This window comes from Salminus brasiliensis, chromosome 1 (genome assembly GCF_030463535.1).
Source record: "Salminus brasiliensis chromosome 1, fSalBra1.hap2, whole genome shotgun sequence".
NCBI lineage: Eukaryota > Metazoa > Chordata > Actinopteri > Characiformes > Bryconidae > Salminus > Salminus brasiliensis.
Genome location: NC_132878.1, coordinates 2,006,876 through 2,034,375, shown reverse-complemented (window position 1 = coordinate 2,034,375; position 27,500 = coordinate 2,006,876). Strand labels below are relative to the sequence as shown.

At 42.7% G+C, this 27,500-nt stretch overlaps 2 protein-coding genes across 2 annotated transcripts in view; one reads left to right on the top strand and one right to left on the bottom strand.

Moving 5' to 3' along the window:
* Positions 1 to 27,500, bottom strand: part of dlg4a (discs, large homolog 4a (Drosophila)) — a 220,820-nt gene that overhangs the window by 124,285 nt on the left and 69,035 nt on the right. The window lies entirely within an intron of this gene.
* On the top strand, positions 3,778 to 8,756 carry h1m (linker histone H1M). The gene is made up of 5 exons (XM_072692687.1): positions 3,778 to 3,850; positions 6,367 to 6,641; positions 7,156 to 7,261; positions 7,347 to 7,387; positions 8,397 to 8,756. Exons 1-5 carry the CDS (start codon positions 3,778 to 3,780, stop codon positions 8,754 to 8,756), a joined length of 855 nt encoding a protein of 284 aa, XP_072548788.1.

Below are 27,500 nucleotides of genomic sequence, written 5' to 3'. Positions count from 1 at the left end.
TGTATGTGTGTGTGTATGTGTGTGTGTGTGTGTGTGTGTGTGTTCAAAGACGTTGAGATTCAAACACACACACATACACACACATGTGCCCGTAAAGTTAGCTTAGTTAGCATGGTTTACTGCGCTAATGAGAGATTATGAGTTCTACAGTAAATCTTTCCGACTGGGAGAGGGTGTGTGGGAGTGTTTTGGTGTGGGTTTATGTGTGTGTGTGTGTGTGTGTGTGTGTGTGTGTGTGTGTGTAAGACTCCACTCAGCGCTAGGTTTTCTAATCAAGGCTACAATCAAACAAACTCATTAAATAAAGCGTAGCACATTTACTGTTGATTACACAACCGCAATCTTACAAAGGCCCATTCTCCCCGCGATTACTCCACTATCAGCAAATCCAATTTGCTGTAAGTAATTGCGTGTCAAAGGTACTCCGTCCGCATATACTTTATCCCCCAGCCTTTTCCGTTTCCCAGCCCAAACAGAAAGATTTGGAGCTCTTTTCTCGCTCTGCTTCCAAGCTAACGTAAACCGAGCGGCTCAAGCCCCTTCAGACGACACCGGCCCCCGTGTCTCTCCCCCCTTCGTCTTTTCCGGGGGTAATTGAGACAGAGCAGCGAGTTCGGGGTTAATAAATCAGATTTAATAAGGACTCATGGCCGTGTTTTTTAGAAAGCTACGGGGGAAAGGTTTAAAGCTGGTCAGCTAGCGGTCAGCGCTAACATCTGATGGAGTGTGTTTGTGGTTAATGAGCTGACCGCAGGCGGGAGGGTTAGAGAAGCAGTTTGGTGAACAATCCAGCCCAATCGGAGTCCACTACACTGTCTGCTGTTTCTACAGCATAGGGGGACCATCCGTCCTCCTTTTCCTGGACGTGTCCTCTATTTGGGACCTGAGGAATGTATCCGTCAGGGTTGCCACGCTGAAAGTCTGCTTCATTTCGTTCTGGGTTTTTCTGGGATTTTCACAGCTTTAAACGCAGTCTGTAGGTAAACTATGTGTCCAAATGTTTGTGGACACTCCTTCTAATGAATGCAATCAGCTACTTTAAGTTCAATGCTGACCATCACACAGGGGCAGGGGCAGTCGTGTTCAGCGGTTAGAGCCCTGGGCTATTGATGACTAGGGTTGTGGGTTCGATACCCAGGCTCAACAAGCTGCCATTGTTGGGCCCTTGAGCTCCCAACCTCCCAACCTCTAGCACCTCTGCTGGCTGGTTGCAGAATGGCATGTAGCTCAGCCTATCCCCATTTATGTCAATGGTGAGGCTGGAGGTCGCTGTGGTAGCGATGCTGGGTGAGGCTGGAGGTCGCTGTGGTAGCGATGCTGGGTGAGGCTGGTGGTCGCTGTGGTAGCGATGCTGGGCGAGGCTGGAGGTCGCTGTGGTAGCGATGCTGGGCGAGGCTGGAGGTCGCTGTGGTAGCGATGCTGGGTGAGGCTGGTGGTCGCTGTGGTAGCGATGCTGGGTGAGGCTGGTGGTTGCTGTGGTAGCGATGCTGGGCGAGGCTGGAGGTCGCTGTGGTAGCGATGCTGGGCGAGGCTGGAGGTCGCTGTGGTAGCGATGCTGGGTGAGGCTGGTGGTCGCTGTGGTAGCGATGCTGGGTGAGGCTGGTGGTCGCTGTGGTAGCGATGCTGGGCGAGGCTGGAGGTCGCTGTGGTAGCGATGCTGGGCGAGGCTGGAGGTCGCTGTGGTAGCGATGCTGGGTGAGGCTGGTGGTCGCTGTGGTAGCGATGCTGGGTGAGGCTGGTGGTTGCTGTGGTAGCGATGCTGGGCGAGGCTGGAGGTTGACGTGGTAGCGATGCTGGGCGAGGCTGGAGGTTGACGTGGTAGCGATGCTGGGCGAGGCTGGAGGTTGACGCAATCTGTGGTAGGGGGTGTGTCCTGTTGTGGAAATACGATCTCAATTATTAAACATTTATCACTAATCTCTGTCATTTTCAGTTAGCATGCACTTAGCACCATGCTAAGTGGTGTGCATTAGCTTCTATTACTTATTAGCTACGTTAGCCCCGTAGCTCCTCTGCTAAATCTAAAGAAGCCTGACTGGTTGACTGACCACATGTGGGTTAAGAGGTGGACAGTAAATTGGATTTTTCACTTTCGCTTTAAGGACTCTGAGGTAGATGAATGATGCAGCCAGACTAATAAAGGACACACACACACACACACACACTCACACAGTGAATTATTTATGCTGTGTTTATACAGCAGAGACTTTAGTGCCTAAATGAAGCTTAATTTCACATCCAGGTTTTCTCTGTGTGACTCACGCTTCTCTTTAAAATGCAGGAGGAAGAAACTCACCATGTGGACAAAAGTGTTGGGACGCCTGCTCATTCGATGTTTCTTCTGAAATCAAGGGGATTATAAGAGCTGATCCTGCTTCTGTTGGAGTAACTGTCTCTACTGTCCAGAGAAGAAGACTTTCTACTAGATTTTGAAGGAGGAGCATTGCTGTGAGGATCTGATTGCATTCAGTGACAAGAGCTTTAGTGAGGTCAGGATGTTGGATAGATGATCACCACCCCACCTCATCATCTCCAACTCCTGAATTCATCTCAAAAGTACTGGATGGAGCTCCTCCACCATCATGCCAGAAAACACAGTTCCTCCACTGCTCCACAGCTCCTCAATGCTGGGGGGCTTTATACCCCTCTAGCCCACGCCTGGCATTATTAGGCAGCATGGAGCCAATAGGGTCATGATGTTGATCTGCTCCAGAGAGTCCTATTCTATTGGCAGTACTATGGTCTTGCTAAGTGGCTGATAGACAAACAACTGAGATAGGGCCCATGTTTAACCCCTCTTGATCCCATTTGGTTGGTACGGTATTTCAGGTAGATGGTATGGTGTTTCTTAGTGGTTGTAGGCATGTTGCTAGGTGGTTGCAACTATATCCCAAATGGTTACTATAGTGTTGCTAAGTGGCTGGTAGATGAATGCTTTAGTGTTACTAAGTGGTTGCTAGGCCAGTGCTAGGTGGCCACTAAATGGTGTTGCTAAATGGTCGGTAGATGGATGAAATAATGCAATAATAGGGGTTTTTACTCAGTACTAATGATGTATGTGACCAAGGGGTTGAATAATTTTGTCATTATTTTGTCACAAAATACATTTGTTAGTATATTAGAAAAAATATTGTTATAATTTAAGTTGCATTTGTCTGTTATACATGTCCTTATTTGACCTGATTGTGAACGAGATAAGAAATAAATGTCAAACTTGCTAAAACACTTTAATCTTAAACACAATTGTACATAATTTCTGTGAATGATTGTTCATAAGCCTGAGAAAATAAGTAATTTTAATATGTATTATATTATATATATTATATATTCAATTATTAGTTGGACACAAATCCATGTGTCTGCAGATATAAATCACTTTATTTGAAATAGTACATCATAACTCTAAGAAAATAAGTCATTGCTCGGACACAGAACCACGACTTTGAGGATATAAATTATTATTTTTATAAAAGTACGTCAATTTTTTGAGACTAGAGAGAAGTCATTATACTGACATTCCACACAAGCAGGCTGTGAACCCGAGTCACCTGTTTTCTCTACCTGGCGGGAAATGGGCCTCCACAAAGCTCTAAAATCAGGTCAGCTGATTGGCTGATTGGCTGATTGGGTGTGATGTCAGCTAACGAGTTACAGGTGAGGCTCTCCGGCCTCTCTCAGGTATAAATAGAGTCCTGAGGGAAGGCATGTTAAGCACTTCTCTAAGAGTTTTATCTGTTTTGCAGCTGTTTGAGTTTTAAGGCCTGAAGTGTTTTAGAAATGGCTCCCAAGAAGGCAGTAGAGACCAAGGTTTCCCCTCCTCCAGCTGAGAGTCCTGAGGAAACATCTGCAGGTCTGTGGTCTGGGTTTGAGTGGTTTAGAAACAGTGGACTAGGCTTACTTTGTTCAATGCTAATGTTAGTGAGTTAATATGGAAGCTTATGGGCAATGGTTAGCACAGTGCTATGGTGGGATAACTGCTCCAGCTGTAGTATCTGATTTAAGGCCTGTTGGCACACACAGCTCAGTCAAATGTAGCTGGTTTGGTTGAGGCATTGGGACTGGGGTTCTTCATGGAAATGGTGGACTGTTGGTGGCCTTGTTTGATAACTCGCTCATTATGGCTTTAATGCAGTTTGACTCCTAGTTTTGCTAATGGCCTCCATGTGGGGCATGTGCTAACATCACTTGATTCTGCATGGCATCTTGGTGGTTGTAAGCATGTTGGGTGGTTGCAATGGTATCCTGAATGGTTACTATGATGCTAAGTGGCTGGTAGATGAATGCCCTAGTATAGTATAATAGGGGTTGCTATGGTGTCTTAGTGGTTCTGTGGCAAGTGGTTAAGTAGTTCTGGTCTCAAGTGGTTGCTCTAGTGTCTGGGTGGCTCTTGGGGTATTTTAAGTGGTTGGTTGGGTGTGACCATTGTGCATAAACTTTTGCACCCCCTTTCATTCCTAAGGGGGGAAATCTGAAATCAGTGTGGGAATCTTTATGCAAGCCTGACATGATCTGACCCAACAATCTGGAGTTGGTATTCTAGTATTGTTGATGGCCTCCCTGTTGGGTGTGGATGTGCCTTACCTGCATGTGACCATCACTAGATGTTGCATGACTAGTCTGGACACTTGTCAAATTTTAGTCTAACAATTATGATGAGATTTGACATAGTCATTTAAACCATTAAAATTAACGTTTCCCTATTTGTGTATCAGTGACCCACCTCTCAGCCTTCTGCATATCTTCCCACCAGTGGGTGTGACCTTGTTGGGTGCAAGTCACATTGTATTTAACACTTAGTTGCTTAAATTACACAGAATACTGTTTTTATACAGTTGGTTGTAACTAGTAATGGAAGAAGTGCAGTAATTGGCCTTAATTCAAGTTGTCTAGGAAGTAGGAAGTGTGATGTGTGGTCATTTAGCTCTATTGTGCCTAAAACCTCTAAGAACTGAATGTCTTGGTTATCTGAAAGTACCCAAATTCTAGATCTAGCTGTATGAGGAGGGGTAATTTTTGGTGTACCTTATTGTTAATGGTCAATGCAATGTCTTGGCCTCAGCACATGGGAGCCTGAGCTTCCTCAGCAAGTGGGTGCTGGTTTGAGGCCAGTATAGCTTTGGTTGGTGTCCATGATGCTAGCTTACTCATTAGCTTTACTTTAGCTGGGGCCACATTTGTCAACCCCTCATCTCCTGAGTCTCTTTATAGGCTATGGTTAGTTGGTTCAGATCCAGGAATGCTTTGCTCTAGTTTTGCTCTTTATTTTGCATCAAATGGTCCTAAAACAGAAGAGTAGTCTTGCACACTTCAGTTCCTTTGCTGAGGGATGCTTGGAGACTAAAGCTCCCCTGCTTGAGCTAGTCTTCTAAGCTTTTTAGGCATTTAGCTCATGTTTTGTTGTAGTAATGGTACTTTTACTGGAGGTAAGGGTTTGAGGGCACTCAACAAAGCTGAGAACCTGTCTATTCAGGGTATTGGTGAATAGACCCTTTCCTTTAGCCACAGTCTGATTTGAAGTCCCTTAATTGTATTATATTTTTAACCCGGCTTGTTCCCCTAGTGTTCATTTGTGAAATGATGGCTTCTGAAGTAAGATTTAGCACAAAATGATCTCCTGTAGGCTTGTGTGGGATGGAAGGAGCTGGCAAAATTGCTTTCTGGCGCACCAATTGACTGCTAATGTAGTGGTGTGATGTTCAACAGTGTTGCTCTTTCCGTCTTGTGGAATGAGCTGGAGTGGAGAGTATTACAGCCCACCTGGGACGGTTTTACTGCTCTGCTCTTGTTGAAGTGTGGACCTGTTGAGCAGTGTGGTTGTTTGTTCATGATCGCTTTGAACTTGGATGCTGTTTATGGCCCTTGAAAGCCAATGGGAGGTAATGGTGTTTTCTCTTTACTTGAGAAATGTGCATGTTTCTCTTCTAGCACTCTCTGAAGGGATCCCACATGATATTTAGAAGCCAGTTTAAAGGCTTATTTATTGGCAGGCTTGAGCCTGAGGTTTACAGTAGTGGCCCCAACCTTCCTGAAGATGGTCTTGCCTGTGATGTGGCTCAGCAAGCTAATTGAGGCCTTTCTTTAAGGTTACGATGGGTCAGTTGGGGTTGATTGAGGTGGTAGAGGTCTGCAATATGGCAACACTATTTTGGATTGTGAAGCTTTATGATGTACAACACTCCTTTGAGAGGCTGTTGTGGATGTGGTCAGTGCTTAAATGCATTGTTTTTTCCTGCATGTCAAATTGTGGGGGTCTTCTACTATAATCACCCAGGCCTAAGCATTGACCTTTGGCACCTTTATTTTTGTGCTTGAGTCTGATGTTCTACATCAGTTAAACTTCTGAATGTGAGTGTTGGGCTATTCCAGAAGTTTCTGAAGAACCCACCAAAGCTGCAGCCCCACGAAAGGCCTCAACCCATCCCTCAACCATGGAGATGTTGAAGGAGGCCCTGAAAGAGCTGGACTCAAGGAAAGGCGTCTCTGCTCAGGCTGTCCGCACCTTCATCAGAGAAAAGCACCCGACAGTGGACGAGACAAGGCTTAAGTTCATGGTCCGTAGAGCGCTTGTTAAAGGCCTCGAGTCTGGAGTTTTGGTGCGACCTGCTAACTCCACTTCAACTGGAGCTCAAGGCCGCTTCAGGGTAAGTGTCTCCTCAAAGAGGTCTGCTGCTTTTGTGCTGGTGTTGAAGAGCTAGCTTGAAGATCTGGACTCAGTGGTTGGTTCTCCAAGACATGCTGGGGGAGTGGGGGTTCTTTAGACCTCCTGTGCTCACCCACTCCACACTAGTCCTTTATGCATGCTGTAAGGCATTGCTATCTCATTTACTGTTAAATGATGGGCTTTGATGGTAATTGGGTTTGTGAAATAATGGGCTGAACACAGCAGATCCTCAGTGCTTGAGAATACTTTAGTAAAAATAAGTCTCCATTAAACAAAACACAAATGCATGTAATTGAGTATCTGGATCTGACTAATGCAGAATATTTGCATAACTTGAAATATGCCTTGATGTGCAAGTTAATCATGGTCATTAAAGCTAAGCTAATTAAACTAAAGGGTTAATTGGGTGTATTGCTGGCATTACTGCCCTTGTTTGCTGAGATCAGGCAGTTAATGATGCTGGTAGCTCTTTTTAACCAGTTCTCCATCTTCAGCTTGCAGTCAGGAAGCCCAAAGATGCTAAACCACCCAAGACCAAGGAGGCTAAGGAGAATGCTAACCCCAATGTTGGCAAGGGTAAAGCTAAAGCCAAGGATGCAGGTAGGAGTGCAGAACTTGCCTTTGTCTTTCTGTAGCTGTGCCTTTCTGCCAGTTTGACTGACTGTCTTTTTCTATTTAGTGGCAGAGAAGACAAAGCCTGCAAAGAAGGCCAAGGCTGCTACAGAAGTAAGTTCATGTTATGAAGCCCACATTTTTTGCAGCTCCTTCACATTAAGGCCTTATTTGAAGTGTACGCTTGTAAAAGTAATTAGTGGTGATCATTACTCATTGAACTTCTCACATGATTGCAGGCTCTTGCATGTGCTTTGGTGACCTGCTCAAGCATGCTAGCCACAAGCTAATATGGTACTAACTTGCCATGACTATGTTGGCTAGTCCAGCTAAATTTGACTTGATATCATGGCCTTTGTGTAGTCTTGTCCTTTGCTTTCCTCAATGGCAATTCCTTCATATGAAACAGGCCAGAGCGTCAGCTTATGGTGCTACTATGCTAATCATGGGTTTACCTTCTCACAGCAGGTAAAGTGGCCCAAATCTGGCCTTGTGTGACTATAGCAGTGTGAAGGGAAAAATGCAACCTGGCTTTTAATGTAGGACTTTTTCTATCTGGGTTTTATGCAACCTGAACCATCTCAGTTTGCCAGTCATGCTCTGGAAAGAGAATGACTAAGTATTGCTTTAGTGGTATGAACTGTTCAGAGGAATGTTTACTAGGTCACATTAAGGATGGTGTGAAATCTGATTTGGGCCATGATGCAGCAGTGCAGTACTAATGAAAACAGTGTGGTGTTATAGCCCTAGCAGTTGCTATGCAGGGGAATAGCTGGTAATTGCAGCTGTAACTTTCCTGCCATGGGTGGGATCCTAGAAATGCTTGGCTGCATCTCAAGTTGGACTTGACTGCTAGTTGGTACCACTGTGCTAAATGTCCTCAATTGGACTATTCTACAAATTGGGCCCTTAAGTTTGATTGAATGGGATTTTAATGTACTCTCTAGCATGACCGTTTCAGCAGAACCTGGTCTTAAAGGCTGCTGAGCAACTTGAACATTTTGGGTTGCAGGTCTTCATGTTTGATGGGGAAACATTGGGGAGACCAGTGACCTAATTCTGCTCCAGGCTAATTTGTCTAGACCTGAAGCTGATCTGCTTAACTGCTTGGTTTCTGTTGCAGGAGGACAAACCTAAGAAGGCCAAGAAAGATGCTGCTGCCTCAAAGGTGGCTCCTGCTAAGAAGCCCAAGGCCAAGCAAGCTGCTGGTGAAGAATCGGAGACCAAAGCTCAGAAAACCTCAAAGGCCTCCAAGAGTGAGGGAGCAGAGTCTGGGAAAGCTACAGCGAAGAAAGGTGGAAAGAAAGGGGCTCAGAAAGCAGAGGAAGGGGCAAGTGAGGAAGCGGAGGAGGTGGCGGCAGTGGAGGCAGCACCGAAGAAGGGAAAGAAGGCAGCTCAGAAAGTGAGTGATGGGGAGGAGGAAGGAAATGCCACAGCTCAGAAAGCCTCTGTGAGAAAGGGCAAGAAAGCAGCTGAGAAATGAGTCGAATGACTAGTTTTAACCATTTGCACTTGATTTGTATTTAATCAAATAAAGCCTTTTCTACTTATTTCTGTCTTGGTTTGGTTGGGTGATGGTTAAGAAGTTCCACCAACTTGAGGGTTCAGGTGTGAAGTGGCTATAATTGCTCTTGTTGGCTTTTCTGAAAGTTTCTGGTGGTTACTTGTTCATGGCCAGTAGAACAGTGAACCACCACTCCATGGTCTGCCAAATCTCTCTGGACTCCCAGTTCAATGCCTTTAAAAGCTCCCTCAAAGTTTTTGCACCAAATAATTATCTATATGGTGCTGCCTAGGATGGGTTTTACCATTGCCTTTGGGTCTAAAACACTTAATACCCTCATAGCGACTGAGGAAGGAGGCTGAACAGTAATGCCCAATACCTGAATATACTGTAGTGTTACTAGTCCTAGACTAATGACCTAGCCTTTCTTAAACTCATGGCTTCCCACCAGGAGCAGCTCTGAATTCACGGCTCAGCTGAACAACCCACTGCCTTGTGCAGAGTGTTAGAGGCCAGGTGCTGCAGCAATGGTCCAAGATAGATTTGCATTGTCCTTGTCCCATTACTCACATTTGTACCCTTGCAGCTGTAGGGTGTTCAAGTTCTTAATTTAAGTGTGTAAGTTACCCCTGTTCCTGTAAGGGCCAGTAGTGGTGGCTAAGTGGCACCACCAGAACGCCTGACTATAGTGACAGGGTTGTGGGTTCAATACCCAGACTCCCCAAGCTGCCACTGTTGAAGCCCATGTGCTTTGCTCACTGCACTGATTGGTTAAAGGCAGAGGCCAAAAGCCATCCATGTCCAACACTTTATGTGGAAACCTTTTATGGTTCTGATAGATTTCAAGTAAGGGCAAGAGGTGACTGGTGCTTGCTTTCAGCATCAGCTAGGTCATAGGATGCGTTCCTGCATTTAATTTATTATATATTTGTAAATATTGGAGGGTCTGCTGTTGCATATCAGTACATGGGCGGTTGATCCGACTCCCTGTATTTTGGCAGGGATGGATCAGAAAGGACCCGGAATGCCGAAACGGCGATGAGCTTTTTCTCCGAGCTTCACCAGGAACGTTTATCCGTTGCTATGTGGACATTTATTGTGCAAACACCAGCGCAACGTCCTCTGATTGGATAGATCCAGCAAATTGGCCGGATTCATTTGCATAAAGTGTGTCTCGGCTCGACCAATCCTGCACCGCCCGGCTGCACCAGTGCTTCCCATTGAAAGTGAATGGGCAGCAGGAGCAACCGCTGTTTACACCCACTATTAACTGTGTGCTTCAAAGAGGGGTTAAGGGGGTGAGAATTGGGACAAGGCCTCAGTGCCAAACCACCAGCAAGTCTATTGAGGGTTACTGAACTTCTGTTTCAGTTTGAGGTGGAGTGAATCAGTGATTCAGTGATTCAGGTGTACAGTTAGCGCCATGCTAATTGTTGAGCTATAAGCTTTCATGATGGCTTCAGTACGGAAACTAAAGATGCACACTTCAGACTCCAGACATGTCTTGGCAGATCCGCTCCATGTGCAATAGGCAGCAGAACTGGGTTCAGTTTTATTACCCTGATGTAATCCAGTCCTGATGCCCACAGTTTGCGTGCTGAAGAGCCAACCCTGCATGCTGCTACATGACCTTTTTTGGCTGTGCTGTGAATACCATGATGAAGCGCTCCTCTTTGTGTGTTTATGGACCGGCTGAGGGAACTCTGGGTCTATTCCAAAACACAGCAAAGACTAATCTGCTCTTATAGGAGGAAAAAAGGACGTTTAGGAATGCTGGGAAGAACGATGCACCACTAGAAGCATGCCCTAAATTAGAGGAGAGGTTGGCTAAGGATGCTACACTGAGCTAACCTGTTTTAGATACCATACACCCTGTTGACAAAAGTATTGGGACACCTGCTCATTCTTGGTTTCTTCTGAAATCAAAGGTAATAAAAGAGTTGATCCTGCTTTTGTTGGAGTAACTGTCTCTACTGTCCAGAGAAGAAGACTTTCTACTAGATTTTGGAGGAGGAACATTGCTGTGAGGATCTGATTGCATTCAGCAACAAGAGGGTTTGGTAGTTAGTGAGGTCAGGGTGTTGGATAGATAACCATCACAAACTCATCCACCACCACCATCATTCCAGAGAACGCAGTTCTTCCACTGCTCCACAGCTCCTCAATGCTGGGGGGCTTTATACCCCTCTATCCCATGCCTGGCATTAGGCAATTAGGCTCATGATGTTGATCTGCTCCAGAGAGTCCTATTGTATTGGCAGTACTTCTCTCTACAGGGACTAGACAATCTGTGTTTGTGCATTTGCACATCTGTGTCAGCAATGGGTGCAGCTTAAAGTAGCTGAATAATGCATTCATTAGAAGGGGTGTCCACAAACATTTGGCTAGCAGATACCCATCCACTCATGGGTCTGGTGATCCCCCCTCACTGAGCCATTTAGTGTTTTCCTGCTGGGATAATGAACGACCCCTTAGCGAACTCTTAAAGGAATAGCTGAGTGAGGGTTTGGAGATAAATCAGGTTTAATAACGGCTGTGTTTCAGAAGGTCGAAGGGGAAAGGTTTCAGAGCCGGTCACTTAGTGGTCAGTGCTCGCATCTATTGGAGTGCTATCTGGCAAATGTGCTGATCATCGAAACATTTGTTGTATTTGTTTTTATCCCGTAGAGTTAAACAGGCTGTTTCCGAGCTGCACCAGGCCTGTCTAGACGTTCCTCTGAAAACGTCTGATGCTGAGGTTTGTGGTGAGGACGATCCTCTACTGATGATCTTCCATGAATGTTTTATATTATTGTGGAAGTCGCTGCACAGTAGAACAGTGCTCCACCACTCCAGAGGCTGATCTGCTTTGCTGATCAGTCCCACCAGCAGTTCTCTCTGCAGGTTCTTTTGGTTTCCAGACCTCAGCCTGACCTCCAACGTTCCTGCTAACGGTCATTTATTAACTCCATTAGGAAGTTAGAAATTCCATAAGGAACCGGCTCTGCTGTCTCTGCTGTCTTCTTATAGCCTCCTCCTGCTCAGAGTGTTCAGATTGATCAGCAGCTGCTCAGAGGAGCTCATGGCTGCTGATTGTTGGGACGAGGTTGGATAAAGCTGTGAGATTTGATCCTCTGGTGTTGAACAAGCCACAGCTCTAGATAACATGTCCATGTGGGGTCTGTATGGGGAGCCCAACTGGGAAACAGAAAGTTTCGTCTGTGGGTTCCATGTTGGCCCTACATATGGATGCCCATTTGATACCTTAGGATAATTCTTCAGTTAGGGGAACTTTTAAGTGCTTAGGCTTTAATAATAATAATAATAATAATAATAAATATGATAATGATATTTGCAATAACAACCACAATAATAATCGTTATATTGATGATAATGATAATAACAATGATAATAATAGCAATAATATACTGAAGATAATGATAGACAATGGCAGGAACTATAATAATAATAATAACAATAACAATAATATTATTAATAATAATAATAACAATAATAATTATTATTATACTAAGTATACTAAGTATAATAATAATAAGTATAATAATAATAATAATAATAATAATAATAATAAAGATTGTACGGATGATAATGATAATGTCAATAACAACAATATTAATTACATTGATGATAAAAAAATATATATAAATAATCATATTTATATAGCACATGAATGATGTGGATCTCAGCTGTAAAGTACAAAGATAAATGATATAGAAAGTAAACAAAAGAGGAAACAAGAACATAAAACAAAAACAAATAATATAATTGAAATGCAATAACCAGCAATAATAGACATGACAGACCACTCAAACCATGAGGCTTAAGTAATCAAATCATAGTTAACATAATAAAAATATAATAACACAAAATAAATAATTAAAAATAAAACTAATACTAATAAAAGAACAAATTATAAAGATGTTGAATTAAAGTTAAGCTCGATTAAAGGGGGCGTGGTTTAGTGTCCACTGAGCCGCCTTTTGTGATGCGTTCTGGGGCAGTGCCCCTCAGTTTAAGGCGTATCGGGGGTGCGGGTGATGAAAGCTGCTTCCTCAGTGGTGGGGGTCTGTGAGATATTTAACAGGCTTGCTGTAGAGATCCTGAGAGCAGAGCAGTGTAAGAGTAGGTGTGTGATAAACGGTTTTACATGTTAGAAATAAATAAATAGCTTAATAAATAAATAGCTTATTAAAGAGGAAATTATCATTAAAATGAATGATGCACCAGAACCTTGCCAGACATCTGCAGACTGTATTATCTACATTGTTGTCTGTCCAGCTTAACCAGGTAACACTGTCCCCCAGCGCTGCCGTCATCACCGCAACAGCCTGTGAGCTCGGTGAGGACTTATCGAAAGGTAATGCTGCTTTGTTGAAGATGGCGGTTTTATTGGCACCCCAGGCCGACCCCTCTGGAGTCGGAAGCTGAAGCATGACGTAACTCTGTTTCCGGCGTGGTGGAGCGGCTCATCAACAGTTAGAGCTCAGGTAATTTTAAAGTATTTGTAGTTTCTTCTAATAGTCATTTTAGTATATAATAAACATTTAGTATTTTTTATCTACAATAAATAAGCAGAATATTTATTTATTTATTTATTTATAAAAAAAACATAAAAAACACAGTGACCTCAGTGGAGATTTTTTAACCCCGGACAAGCACTTAAAGATTTAGATTTAGCTGATCACGTAATTGGTTTTTGGATTCAGCATCATTACCGTTTATACCGTTCATACCGCTCATACCGTTACGCCAATATTTTAACAAAAAAACATATTTTTTTCTTTACAGAAAATCGTGCCCTAGCTGCTGAGTAGTGTTAGAAAATCCATTACTCAGCGTTTTTCCTCCTGAAAAAGTGATAACTGTCATTACTGCAACAGCTTGTGAGCCGGTGAGGACTTATTGAAAGGTAACTTGTGTTTGCTGGAGATGAGTGTTTTATCAGAAATACCCACCAAAAAGTTTCCCACCAGGAGTTGGAAGCTGAAGCATGACGTAACTCTGTTTCCGGCATGGCGGAACGGCTCATCAACAGTTAGAGCTCAGGTAATTCTGTAGTATTTGTAGTTAATTCTTTGAATTCTTTTTTAATTATATATTTTCTATATCTACAGCTAACACCAACGTTATTTTGCCTATAATAAATAAAGTAAAATATACATATTTATAAAAATACATAAAAACACATTTAGGGGTACCTGAGTGTGACCAATTAGCCTTGGAGAAACTTAACTCCTGAAAAGCACTTGAAAGCACCTGAGCAGTGAGATTTGAGGGGTTGATTTATGGATTCAGCCTCATTTCCGCTCATACCGCTCATTCCGCTCATACCGTTACGGCAATATTTTACCAAAAAAAAATCCACATTATTTATTTGTATTTAAAGAGAATCATACAATATCTGCTGAGTAGTGTTAGAAAATCTATGACTCAGCGTTTTTCCTCCTGAAGACGTGATAACGTCTGCAACACGTCATTACCGACACAACGTCGCCTGCTACGGCAATGAAACCTGGTGGCGGTAATGAGCGTTTTTCAGGTTCACCGCCTGTCAGTACGGCTGTAAAAGACGTCAGTAAGGAGCTTTAGAGAATACAGACCAACAGTATTTCCGCACTAATACATAAAAATCTGTGCAAATAAAATTGTCATTGAATATACGATCAGGCCTTTCCTTTAGAGCATGTAAACACGTCTGGACCTGATTAAAACATAATAAAAGAGATTTACTCTGTAACGATGTTTCCATGCTCACTATTTCCGAATATTTTCATTAAAAGTCAGTTTTTATTTATTTTTTCTGTGATTATTCTTTAAATCTTTAAACCCAGCAACCCTGCACTGATAGCGCTGCGTAAGTCAACACACCGGGTTCCCTCGGCCGCAAACAAAGCTGTAAAAACAGCCCCGCTCCTAGAACGTCCTACATGCGGATCCCACAATGAAACGTGAGAATATTTGCCAGAATGCTGGGCCTGTTGTCCCGGGGTCAGGGGTCAAGACGGCCGCGGCGAGGCTGGAGATTAACGGCAGTTTAATCACACAGGTTGGGTTTGGAGAGGCGCAGGAAGGAGGGGCAGGGGATTACAGGCTGGGGGAGGTCAGGACACTTGAAACAGCGCAGGAGTGCTCAACTTTCCACTGGCGGAATGGCGGCGCAGGTTTACGAGCCAAGACGGCGGCCGTTTGAGCGGGCCGGTGGTGGGGTCGCGCGGAGCAGCGGTTGGTGTTGTGTAAACAGCCTAAACTGTGCTTGTTGCAGTGTAGCCTGAGACGTAATGCGGATAAGAAGGCGGTCAGGCGTGCCGTGTCTGGGTTTACGAGGCATTATGGGAGACAACGTGTTGAACATTAAAGGCAGTTGCCGCTTGACCTCAGGCCAGTTATGCAGTTGGTGTCGTAAAAGTTGTAGCGTTGAGTTTCCCTGCTCAGAGACGCCCTAATAAACCCACCTGACCCACTATAGGAAGATTAATGTGCACTGCATGTCCAAATACTTGTGGACACCCTTTTTAATGACTTGGACCCATTGCTGAGACAGATATGTTAATGTACAGATGTGCAAATGCACACACACAGCTTGTCTAGTCCCTGTAGAGAAGAAGTATTGCCAATAGAATAGGACCCTCTGGAGCAGATCAACATCATGACCCTATTGGCTCCATGCTACCTAATAATGCTAGGCGTGGGCTAGAGGGGTATAAAGCCCCCCAGCATTGAGGAGCAGTGGAGCAGTGGAGGAGCTGTGTTCTCTGGAATGATGGTGGTGGAGCTCCATCCAGTACTTTTTGGATACTAAGTCTGGGGTTGGAGTGGTGATCATCTATTCACCATCCTGACCTCTCTAACACTCTTGTCACTGAATGCAATCAAATCCTCACAGCAATGCTCCTCCAAATCTTGTAGAAAGTATTCTTCCCTGGACAGTAGAGACAGTTACTCCAACAAAAGCAGGAGAACTTTTTAGAAAACTCTTGATTACTGAAGAAATAATGAACAATAAGCAGGCGTCCCAATACTTTTGTCCATATTATGTGTACAAACCCACTGGTGTTCTGATGCACCCTTTAGAACTCCCTGAGAGAAGCGCTGGGGTAGTTCGAGCTGTTCTCATGGGGGAGGTGGTTTGAGTGTGACCCACTGTAGTGAGAGACCGCTGCAGAGGTCAGACCGGAGTGCAGAAAGCCCCTCACTAAAAACCCGCTCAAACAGAGAGCGGTCAACACAATCAGCCTGAACACACTGATCCACCCAGAACACCGGCCAGAGGCGGGGTCAGCTGACTGTGGAATGCTATGTGTGTATGTGTGTGTGTGTGTGTGTGTGTGTAGGGTAAAAATCTCAGACCTTACAACAGTTTGACTAGATCATTCTTTAGGAAATGATTCAGTGCTTTGATGGATTCAGTTAGGATGTTTTAATAAAATCAGTCAATTATTTGATTGATTCGTTAGGAAATGATTCAGTGACTCAGTGACTTTGATTTATGAAATTATTTGATTTAATTTGGATGGAAAGGATTAAATGATTTGATTCATGATAAGGTTATGATTCTTTGGAAAATGATTCAGTTAAGAGTGGAAACTATTCAGTTACTTGATTCTTATTGTTCAGGATATGATTAAGGGATTCAATTGTGACTCTTTAGGAACTCGTGCAGTTATTTGATTGACTCTTTGGGAAATGATTCAATGATTTGATAGCAAGTTTAAGAGAAAGATTCAGTGATTCCATAAAGATTGTTTAGGACATGATTGAAGGATTCAGTTATAATTATTTTGAAAAAGATCAAATGATTCAGTTAAGATTGTTAGGAATTTATTCAGTTATATGATTCTTAATGTTTGGGATATTTTTCATAGGATTTAATTGTGACTCTTTAGGACTTTTATTTAATTAATTAATTAACTGATTGCAAGTTTAAGGGAAATATCCAGTGATTCAATTAAGATAGTTTAGAACATGATTCAAAGATTACATTTTGATTATTTGGTAAAAGAATAAATGATTCAGTTAAGATTGTTCTATTAATTTATTCAGTTATTTGATTCTTATTGTTTGGAATATGATTCAGGGATTCAAGTATGACTCCTTAGGAACTGGTTAGGAAATTATTTTTTTTTGGAAATGGTTAAATTATTTGAATTTAAGAGAAATATCCAGTGATTCAGTTGAGATGGTTTAGAAAATGATTCAGTTACTTGATTCTTATTGTGATTCTTTAATAACTCATATAATTATTTGATTGACTCTTTACAAAATGATTCACTGATTTGTAAATGATTCATTACAAGATTATTGATTGATTCAATTATGATCCCTTGAAGGATTAAACGAGTCAGTCCAGATTGTTTTGGTATTTCTTGCCAAATTATTTGATTCGATTTTGCTGGTTAAAAATGAATCAATGAATCAATTATTCAGTTCAACTATAACAGCCACCTTCAGATGCACTTTCACACTCCTTGTGTGTGTGTGTGTGTGTGTGTGTGTGTGGTTCTGCATGCACGCCATTATCTCTCTCCTTCAGGTGTGTTTTGTAGCTGTGTGTAAGTGTGTGTGTGTGTATGTGTGTATGTGTGTGTGTGTGTGTGTGTGTGAGGCCGAGTTCAGCTCTCACTCTGAAACACTTCAGCCCATCATTAGAGCACTGCTTCAGGCTACAGGAGGGAAATTAGGAGAGAGGAAAGGAGGAGTGAGAGAGAGAGAGAGAGAGAAAGAGAGAGAGGGAAGGTGGAGAGAAAGAGACAGTGAGAGGAGAAAGAGCGGGCGAGTACAGGTGAAGAGAGGGAGGACAGGGAGAGAGATTGATGAGGTGGATGTTCAGACAGAAAAGATGGATGGAGGAAGTGAATAGAGATGGAGTGATAGTGAGAGAGAGAGAGAGCAGGAGAGGGAGAGAGAGGGATGTGGAAGAGGAGAATGTAAACACACACTGGACTGAGGAGCAAAGACGGACTGATGGAATAGACTGATAAAGAAACGCAAACAACAGAGCTGACTGACAGACTGACAGAGGGACGGACGGATGGATGGATGGACGGATGGATGGGGGGGTGTAGACTAGCCTGTCGGTAGAACTACATAGACCTGCTCCACTGCAGACTGTGTACTTTAAAGGCCCTCTGGAATGCTAACCTGTGTTTATCTGGTCATACATTAATGGACAAAAGTATTGGGACACCTGCTCATTGTTCACTGCTTCTTCTGAAATCAAGGGTATAAAGAAAGAGTAACTGTCTCTACTGTCCAGAAAAGAAGCCTTTCTACTAGATTCTAGAGGAGCATTGCTGTGAGGATTTGATTGCACCCCCAGACTCAGTATCCCAAAAGTATTGGATAGAGCTCCACCACCATCATTCCAGAGAACACAGTTCTTTCACTGCTCCTCAATGCTGGAGGGCTTTATACCCCTCTAGCCCACGCCTGGCATTATTAGGCAGCATGGAGCCAATAGGGTCATGATGTTGATCTGCTCCAGAGAGTCCTATTCTATTGGCAGTACTTCTTCTCTACAGGGACTAGACAAGCTGTGTGTGCATTTGCACATCTGTGTCAGCAATGGGTGCAGCTTAAAGTAGCTGAATGCATTCATTATAAGGGGTGTCCACAAACTTTGTGTATATATGTGTGTGTGTGTGTGTGTGTGTGTGTGTGTCTAAGATCTGTGAACATAACGGGATTGAAGGTTTTATAAAAATCGCATGCTCTTATTCTCATTTTTGAATGTGACAGGTGTTGAGTGGTGGTTATGACGGGTGTTGAGTGGTGGTTATGACGGGTGTTGAGTGGGGTTGAGTGGTGGTGATGGTGTAGAGTGGTTGTGACGGGGTAGAGTGGTTGTGACGGGGTTGAGTGGTGGTGATGGTGTAGAGTGGTTGTGACGGGGTTGAGTGGTGGTTATGACGGGTGTTGAGTGGTGGCTATGACGGGTGTTGAGTGGTGGTTATGACAGGGTTGAGTGGTGGTTATGACAGGGTTGAGTGGTGGTTATGACGGGGGTTTAGTGGGGTTGAGTGGTGGTGATGGTGTAGAGTGGTTGTGACGGGGTTGAGTGGTGGTGATGGTGTAGAGTGGTTGTGATGGGGTTGAGTGGTGGTGATGGTGTAGAGTGGTTGTGACGGGGTTGAGTGGTGGTGATGGTGTAGAGTGGTTGTGACGGGGTTGAGTGGTGGTGATGGTGTAGAGTGGTTGTGATGGGGTTGAGTGGTGGTGATGGTGTAGAGTGGTTGTGACGGGGTTGAGTGGTGGTTACGGCGTTGGCATCTATGGCTGGGAATGAGACAGAAAGACACACCGATATACACTAGTGTGTGTGTGTGTGTGTGTGTGTGTGTGTGTGTGTGTGTGTATGAAGGAGTAGTGATCTGGTGCTTCAAATTCTGTTTAAAGACTCGCCCCTCTCTCTCTCTCTCTCTCTCTCTCTCTCTCTCTCTGACTCTCTCTTTCCCTCCCTACATCTGTATATTCATTTCTGCCACCCCCCTCCCCCCTCTTTTATCAGTGGCCTCTTGGTCAGGTTGTCTGTACGGCTGACCGCACACAGGAATGTAAAGAGCAGAATGTTACACTCTCTCTCTCTCTCTCTCTCTCTCTCTCTCTCTCTCTCTCTCTCTCTCTCTCTGTCTCTGTAACAGGACAGTGTTGTGTCCCTTATCTCTCCTGGTGTTCCCTAATGGATGGGCATTCACTCAAAGGTCACACACACACACACACACACACACACACACACTACATCAACACTCACACACCAGAGACAGCACTGTGACAAGTCGCTGACACACACACACACACACATATATACACACTCAGAGTCAACAGTAAAGCACAAGGGACCAACTGCTGACAACTGAGAGAGAGAGAGAGAGAGAGAGAGAGAGGGGGGGATAAATGACAGTGCTAAGGTAGCCCACTGAGACGGCTTCAGCTTTATCTGTGCAAAAGACGGAGGAATGCCATCACACTCTCTCTCTCTCTCTCTCTCTCTCTCTCTCTCACTCTCGCCCCTTTGCCTGGGACTTGAAAGTGCTGTTTGCACAAAAAGGAAAAACATAAACATAAGCTTTGACCAGTGAACGCCCACAATCTCATACCACCACTGCTGACCTTTCAACAGACCCTATATGGACAAAAGTATTGGGACATCTGCTCATTCTTGTTTCTTTCTTCTGAAATCAAGCGTATTAAAAGAGTCTCTCCTGCTTCTGTTGGAGTAACTGTCTCTACTGTCCAGAGAAGAAGACTTTCTACTAGATTCTGGAGGAGGAACATTGCTGTGAGGATTTGATTGCATTCAGCAGGTCAGCAAGTACCCACCTCTTCAGCAAGCATCCACCTCAAGGTGGAAGAACTGTGTTCTCTGGAATGACGGTGGAGGAGCTCCATCCAGTAACTCTGGGATACTGAGTTGGGGATGATGAGGTGGGATGGTGATCATCTATCCAACATCCTGACCTCACTAACGCTCTAGTTGGCGGAATGCAACAGTACAACAGTATGCAACAGTAGAGACAGTTACTCCAACAGAAGCAGGATCAGCTCTTTAATACTCTTGATTTAGCAAGAAACAATCAATGAACGAGCAGGTGTCCCAATACTTTTGTCCAGTCGAAAGCCTGGAACTGTTCTTAACTTTTTTCCACATAACGGAACACTGGTAGACATGCAAACTAGGAAATAACACATGGAATTATGCAGTGAGCAAAGTGGCAAAGAAATCCAGACGTCTGTGAGATTCTTCAAAGCAGGCCTCCTGTTTCTGAAGCAGATTCATGAGGAACCTCCTGGGATGCTTTTCCAGCAGGACTCAAGAAGTTCCACAAATGTTTGAAACTTTTTGCTGCTCAAAACTTACTGTTGGAAAGTAATTATCGACTCATCCTGGATCAACACAACTTCTCATGAGCCTCTTCTAGCTAGTGTAATGCACACCGGTGCAGTCGGATAATGCCAGGGTATTCGGCCATTTGCACACCAGGACGCTGTGCTGGGGTGGAAGCTAGGACCTGTACCTGACGGGCTATAAAAATGTCTTAATGCAGTATTAGCAGAATTGCTAGACCTGTGGGACCCAGTGTAACATCCTTTCACGGGGCCCTAAAGTCCCCGGCAGCGCCCCAGGACTAATTAAAACAGGTGAACTGTTCAAAAGTTTGTGCGCCCCTGGCCAAATGACATATGTTAATATCAGAGATGCTACAAGAAACTCTACTAGGCCCCGCCCACACTCAATTCCGTACACCTGGTCCATTTCTGAAAGTTTTCCGTCCATGCCAGCCCTGGACGGGGCAACAGTCCCACAGTAGAGGTAGCAGAACATCACGAAGCAGAAAGAAACAAATACCGAGGTTTAATTCCACACTGCTCCCTATGTAGTGCACTATACGGGTCAGGAAGTTACGGATTCTAAATTAGTTATTTATCTGTAATGGAACCATATGTTTATTTACATGTGGAAATCTGAACTCTAGGGCTATATGCGTGTAGACGCTGTATTTTATGACCTATGCTGTTCACTATATAGGGAGTAAGGAGATATTTGAGATGCAGCCGGAAACATTTTCATAAAGCAACACTGAGAAACTCCAGCATTTTCTAAAAGCTCAGTGACCAAAGACAGCATTTTTGTGTGGACGGGCAGCCAAAACACAGACAATCTTTTTACAATAAAATATTTAGTAATTATTCTATTTAATTACAGAATTTAACATTGAAAAATAATAAAATAAAACATATGCATGACATTAAAAAAAACATGTTTTATTTTTTAATCTGTTAAATTTAGTAAATAAACATTTGTGTATTAAATTAACTTTCAATTTAATTTATGCTAAATTAATATTTAATTTATGCCTGGAATATTCGCAATCTGGCCATGGGTGTCCAAACATTAGCCTAATGTACTGTACACGTAAATTTATTTTTCAACTTAGAATTTCACAAAACAGTAGGAAAATGGGTAGGCGATGTTCATTCATTACAAAATAAAATGGTCCCAGGACAGAGCCTTGATGAACACCAGCTGTTTCGCATGAGAATGTTTCACCTGGGACATGAATTACAGATTTCCAAGCACAAGAAACCTGATCTGAGGTTGTTGTTTTTTTTTTCAGATTCTAATAATCACAGTCCCAGTAACTAGCGAACACTGTTCTGCTTCTAAGACGAAGCCTTGAGGAACACCAGCTGCTTTTACATGAAAATATTTTATCTCAGTTCTGTCTTATCAGATTTGTATGAGGAAGGAACCTGATCTGACGTCAGTTTGTGGTTTTAATAAACACAGTTAAAGACTCAACGACTCATGTCTAAGGCGCCAGATATTTGAGTCAATGTCAGACAATAAATTTGTATTTCTGATACTAATGAACATAATTGAGTTAAAGCAGCTGTTCTCAATTCCTTTAGATAATAGCCAAGTTATGGGTTCATTCAAATCTGTTTATATGTACTATGTAATTAAGCTCTGTAAATATTAAAGAAATATTGAGTTGTTACTGGTGAACAGAAAAAAGCAAATGAAAATGGTCCCAAAACAGAGCCTTGAGGAACACCAACTGCTTTTACATTAGAATATTTAATATCAGTTGTGTAGATCAGATTTCTGAGAGGGAGGGGCCTGTTCAGGGGTGGAAGCTATGGGTCCAAAATGTGTTTTTATGTAAACTCTATTACTCTAAAATACAATAACATTTTAATTACACACATAAGCTATTAAGCAAACATAGACTTGTTACTGGTGATATGTTGAAAATACTACGAACTACAGTGGTCCCATGATGGAGCCTTGAGGAACACCAGCTGCTTTTTCCATGAGAATGTTTTACTTGGGTCGCGTATAACAGATGTCCAAGAGCAAAAAGCCTGAGGTTCATTTTTCAGATCCAAATAAACACAGTGCCAGTTATAAGTGAGCACTTAAGAAGCAAATTGTGTGGATTGCCAGAAGTTTGAGTTCATTTCAGAAATGATTTTCTTTCCAATACTAATAAACACAGTTGAATTAAAGAAGCAGTTCTTAACACCCTTTGACAAGAGCCCTGTTATGGGTCCCCTAAAATGTATTTAATGTATCTTAAAAACTCTAACTCTAATAACAATATAAATAAACTCTGTAAATGGTGAAGCAATATTGAGTTGTTAAGGGTGGACAGTTTAAAGGCAATTGAAAATGGTCCCAGAACAGAGCCTTCAGGAACACCAGCAACTTTTACATTAGAATATTTAATATCAGTGGTGATTAGATTTCTGAGAGGAAGGAGCCTGTTCTGAGGTCAGTTTGTATCTTTCAGATACTAATAAACACAAGGACTCTTTAACTCAATCTGACAATGACTTAGGTTGGGGTCCAAGATTATTTTTTATGTAAACTCTATAACTCTATAAACTCTAAAAAAAACATTGACTTGTTCCTGGTGATCCATTATCTAAGAACTAAAATGGTCCCAGAACAGAGCCTTGAGGAACACCAGCAGTTTTTACGTAAGAATAATTACTATCATATACATTTCTGAGAGGAAGGAGCCTGTTCTGAGGTCAGTTTGCATAGTTCAGATCTGAATAAATACAACTGAGTTAATACGTCTTTTCAACTCAATTACAAAACTTTAAAACAGACCCAGAAGTGAACCTTGGGGAACACCAGCTGCTTTAATATGAGAATCGTCAGTTGTGTGTATGTGTATATTGGAGAGGAAGGAACCTGATCTGAGGTCAGTTTGTGTCTTTTAGCTGCTAATAAACACAATTAAACTATGGAAGCAGTCCAGCTCCTGTTGACAATAGTCCAGGTACGGGTCAGCTAAACTTATCTATGATCTCTAAAATGCAGTAAAATGCAAATTATCTACTGAACAAATGTCGACTACCTTTACTGGAAAGACGTTAAAAATAAAAATAAAAATGGTCCCAGAACGGAGCCTTGAGGACAATGACTCCAAAATGTTTTTTTCTATAAAAACTATGTAACTCTATAAACTCTAAAATACAAACATTGACTTGTTTGTGGTAATTCATTAATTAAGAACTAAAATGGTCCCAGAACAGAGCCTTGAGGGACACCAGCTGCTTTTAAATGAGCATTATCCCTCCTTAGGCTTAACCAGATTTCTGAGAGGAGGAAAGCTTAAGTACAGACAGCTTGTTTTTTTAAGACATTACTGAACACAACTGAATTAAGGAAGCTTTTCAATAGCTCGGGTGTCTCCTAAAATGTGTTTTTATTTGTCTTACAAACTCTAAGCATAATAAAAATGTACTTAAGCATTTTAACTACTGAACAAACACTGATTTCTCTTAATGGTAAACTGTTAAACATATAACTAGCAATTTATAAGGGTCCTAGAAGAGACCCGAGGAACATCAGCTGCTTTTACATGGGAATATTACACGATTTCTAGGGGCAAGAAAGCTGATCTTTCATTAGTTTATTTCTTTTCGATACTAATAAGCACACTTCCAGTTAGAGGTTGCCTAAAGTTCAGTTTATTTTCACAATCTAATGTAATACAAATGATATTTGTTACTGGTGAGCAGTTCAGATGCAAATTTAAATGGTCCCAAAAGGAAGCCTTGAGGAACACCAGCTGCTTTTAAAAAAACGTTTAATTGTTGGTCGAGTCTTTCAGTTTTCTGAGAGGAAGGAACCTTATCAGTTTGTTTCTGTCTGATACTAATAATTCCTAAAAAAAACATAATAATTAATAAAAACAGGATTTCCAGGGGCAAGACACCTGAACTAAGCTTAGTTTCTTTTCTGTTTGATGCATTTAAACACAGTTCTTGTATCTAGCGAGCACTTCAAAACAGACCCAGAATGGAACCTTGAGGAACACCAGCTACTTTTACATAAGAATAATTAAATATAATAATAATAATTCTATAATAATCTCTAGGCATAACCTGAGAGGAAGAAAACTTAATTATAGACAGTCTGTTTTCTTTAAGATGCTAAAAAATACAACTGATTTAAGGCTCAGTGTATTTTTTCAACTTGAAAATTTGATAAACTTTTAGCATTTTAATTATTGAACAAACACTGACTTGTTACTGGTGAGCTACTATAAAAATCAGATTACAGTGGTCCCAGAACATAGACCTGAGGAATACCACCTACATTTAGATGAACATACTTCACCATCAAGATTTTTTTTCCTTTTTTAAATAATATATAATAATTAATAAAAACATGATTTCCAGGGGCAAGACACCTGGACTGAGGTTAGTTTCTTTTCCTTTAGATGCCATTAAACACAGTCCCTGTAACTAGTGAGCACTTCAAAATGGACCCAGAACTGAACCTTGAGGAACACCAGCTGCTTTAATATGGGAATGTCTAATCATCAGGGATATGTATTCGATTTCTGAAAGGAAGGAACCTGATCTGAGGCCAGTTTGTGTCGTTTAGCTGCTAATAAACACAGTTTAATTGTGGAAGCAGTCCAGCTCTTTCGACAATAGTCCAGGTACGGGTCAGCTAAACTTTGTATATCTATCTCTAAAATGCAGTAAAATGCAAATTATCTACTGAACAAACGTTGACTACCTTTACTGGAAAGACACCTTGAGGAACACCAACTGCTTTAATATGGGAATGTCTAATCGTCAGGGATGTGTATAAGATTTCTGAAAGAAAGGGACCTGATCTAAGGTCAGTTTGTGTCTAATAAACAGAATTGAATAAGGAAGCAGTCCAACTCCTTTCGACAATGGCCCAGGTATGGCCTAGGTACGGGTCAGCTAAACGTTTTTTTTTAATCTATGATCTCTAAAATACAGTAAAATACAACTACACTCTTTATCTACTGAACAAACGTTGACTACCATTACTGGAAAGACGTTGAAAATCAAAATAAAAATGGTCCCAGAATGGAGCCTTGAGGAACACCATCTGCTTTTGCCTGAGTTTTTAATCTAAACTTAACCTAATCAGATTTCTGAGAGGAGGAAAGTATAGATCTGGATAGCTGGTGTGTTTCGGATGCCAATAAACACAAAAACATAAACCTAAGGAAAAGATATTGCTTATCCTAGATTAGCACTCTTCCTCCAAGATGGCTAATCCATGTGGGTCCTGACCTACTTCTTCGTGGAAATGTAGGGGTGTGTGTTTTTGCTGCATGTTCGGCCTGAATAATGATGGGATAGACAGATTCCCGAGCTTTGGAGAGGTGGAGCGGGATGACTGCTGGTTTTCGGAGGGAGGAAGGTGACGTCTTTCTTTTCTTTTGTCTTCTCCGAGGAAGTTGTGTGACAGGAGGTGGTGAGGAGGGCATTGTTTTAGAGACACAGATAAGTGCAGGGGATGGGATGGGAGGGGGGATTCTAGCACACACGCATACACACCTCCTTAGGAATGTGCTTTGTTTTCTTTTTAGAGATGAAAGTCCCATGCATGCGCACTCACACACACACACACACACACACACACACACACACACACACACATATCCTCAGACACCTACCAGTCCCTTGACACAAACCAGACAAGCCTCAAACTGCACATAACTCACAAAGGTATGTAGAAGGGTAAAAATAAACCCCACATTTCACCAAAACATTCACCCACAGAGAGCCTTCCTGTACAGCATCAACCAACACTGCTCCCTCCAGCATGACAGTTGTGGTGCAATGTTCAACACTGACTAAAATACACTACATGGTCAAATGTTTGTGGACACCCAGCTACTTTAAGTTGCACCCATTGCTGACACAGATGTGCAAATGTACACACACAGCTTGAGTGTGAGCAGATCAACATCACAAAGCTATTGACACCATGCTGCCTAATAATGCCAGGCGTGGGCTAGAGGGGTATAAAGCCCCCCAGCATTGAGGAGCTGTGGAGCAGTGGAGGAACTGTGCTCTCTGGAATGACGGGTAGGTGGTTGGTGTGGCGCAACAGATAACACCAGTACCTGCCACTGAGTTGCAACACCATGTGGGAGACCAGGGTTCGATTCCCGGTCTGGGTGACTATGCTGTGCTACACCAATAAGAGTCCTTGGGCAAGACTCCTAACACTACATTGGCCCTCCTCTGTAATACAAGTAAGTCGCTCTGGATAAGAGCGTCAGTGAAATGCCATATATGTAAATGTAAATGGTGGTGGAGCTCCATCCAGTACTTTTGTGATGTGTTTGGGAGTTGGGGATGGTGAGGTGGGGTGGTGATCTATCAAACATCTAACCTCAGTAAGTAACAGTCTTGTCGCTGAATGCAATCAATCAATCAAATCCTCACATCAATGCTTCTCCAGAATCTAGTGGAAAGTCTTCTTCTCTGGACAGTAGAGACAGTTACTCCAACAGAAGCAGGATCAGAAGAAATAGGGAATGAATGAGCAGGTGTCCCAATACTTTTGTCCATTTAGTATACACTGGATTAGGGCACACTGTGATCCGTAGCTTGAACTTCTGTCCCTTTCAGTCTGAACCCTCGCTTTAAAAGGCCTTCGGGCAGACGGCCGGCGTCTGTAAAGCTGAGGTGTGTGTGATGAACATGACAGTGGTGTGTGTTTCACCTTGTAGCGGCTCAAAATCCCACTGTGAGAGCGGAGTGTGTGACAGTGATTAATATGTTTACAGAGACAGAACGGGCAATTTACTGAGAGAGAGAGAGAGAGAGAGGGGGTGAGAGAGAGAGAGAAAGAGAGAGAGAGAGAGAGAGAGAGAGAGAGAGCGTCAGAGAGAGAGAGAGCATGAGAGAGACAGAGAGAGAGAGAGA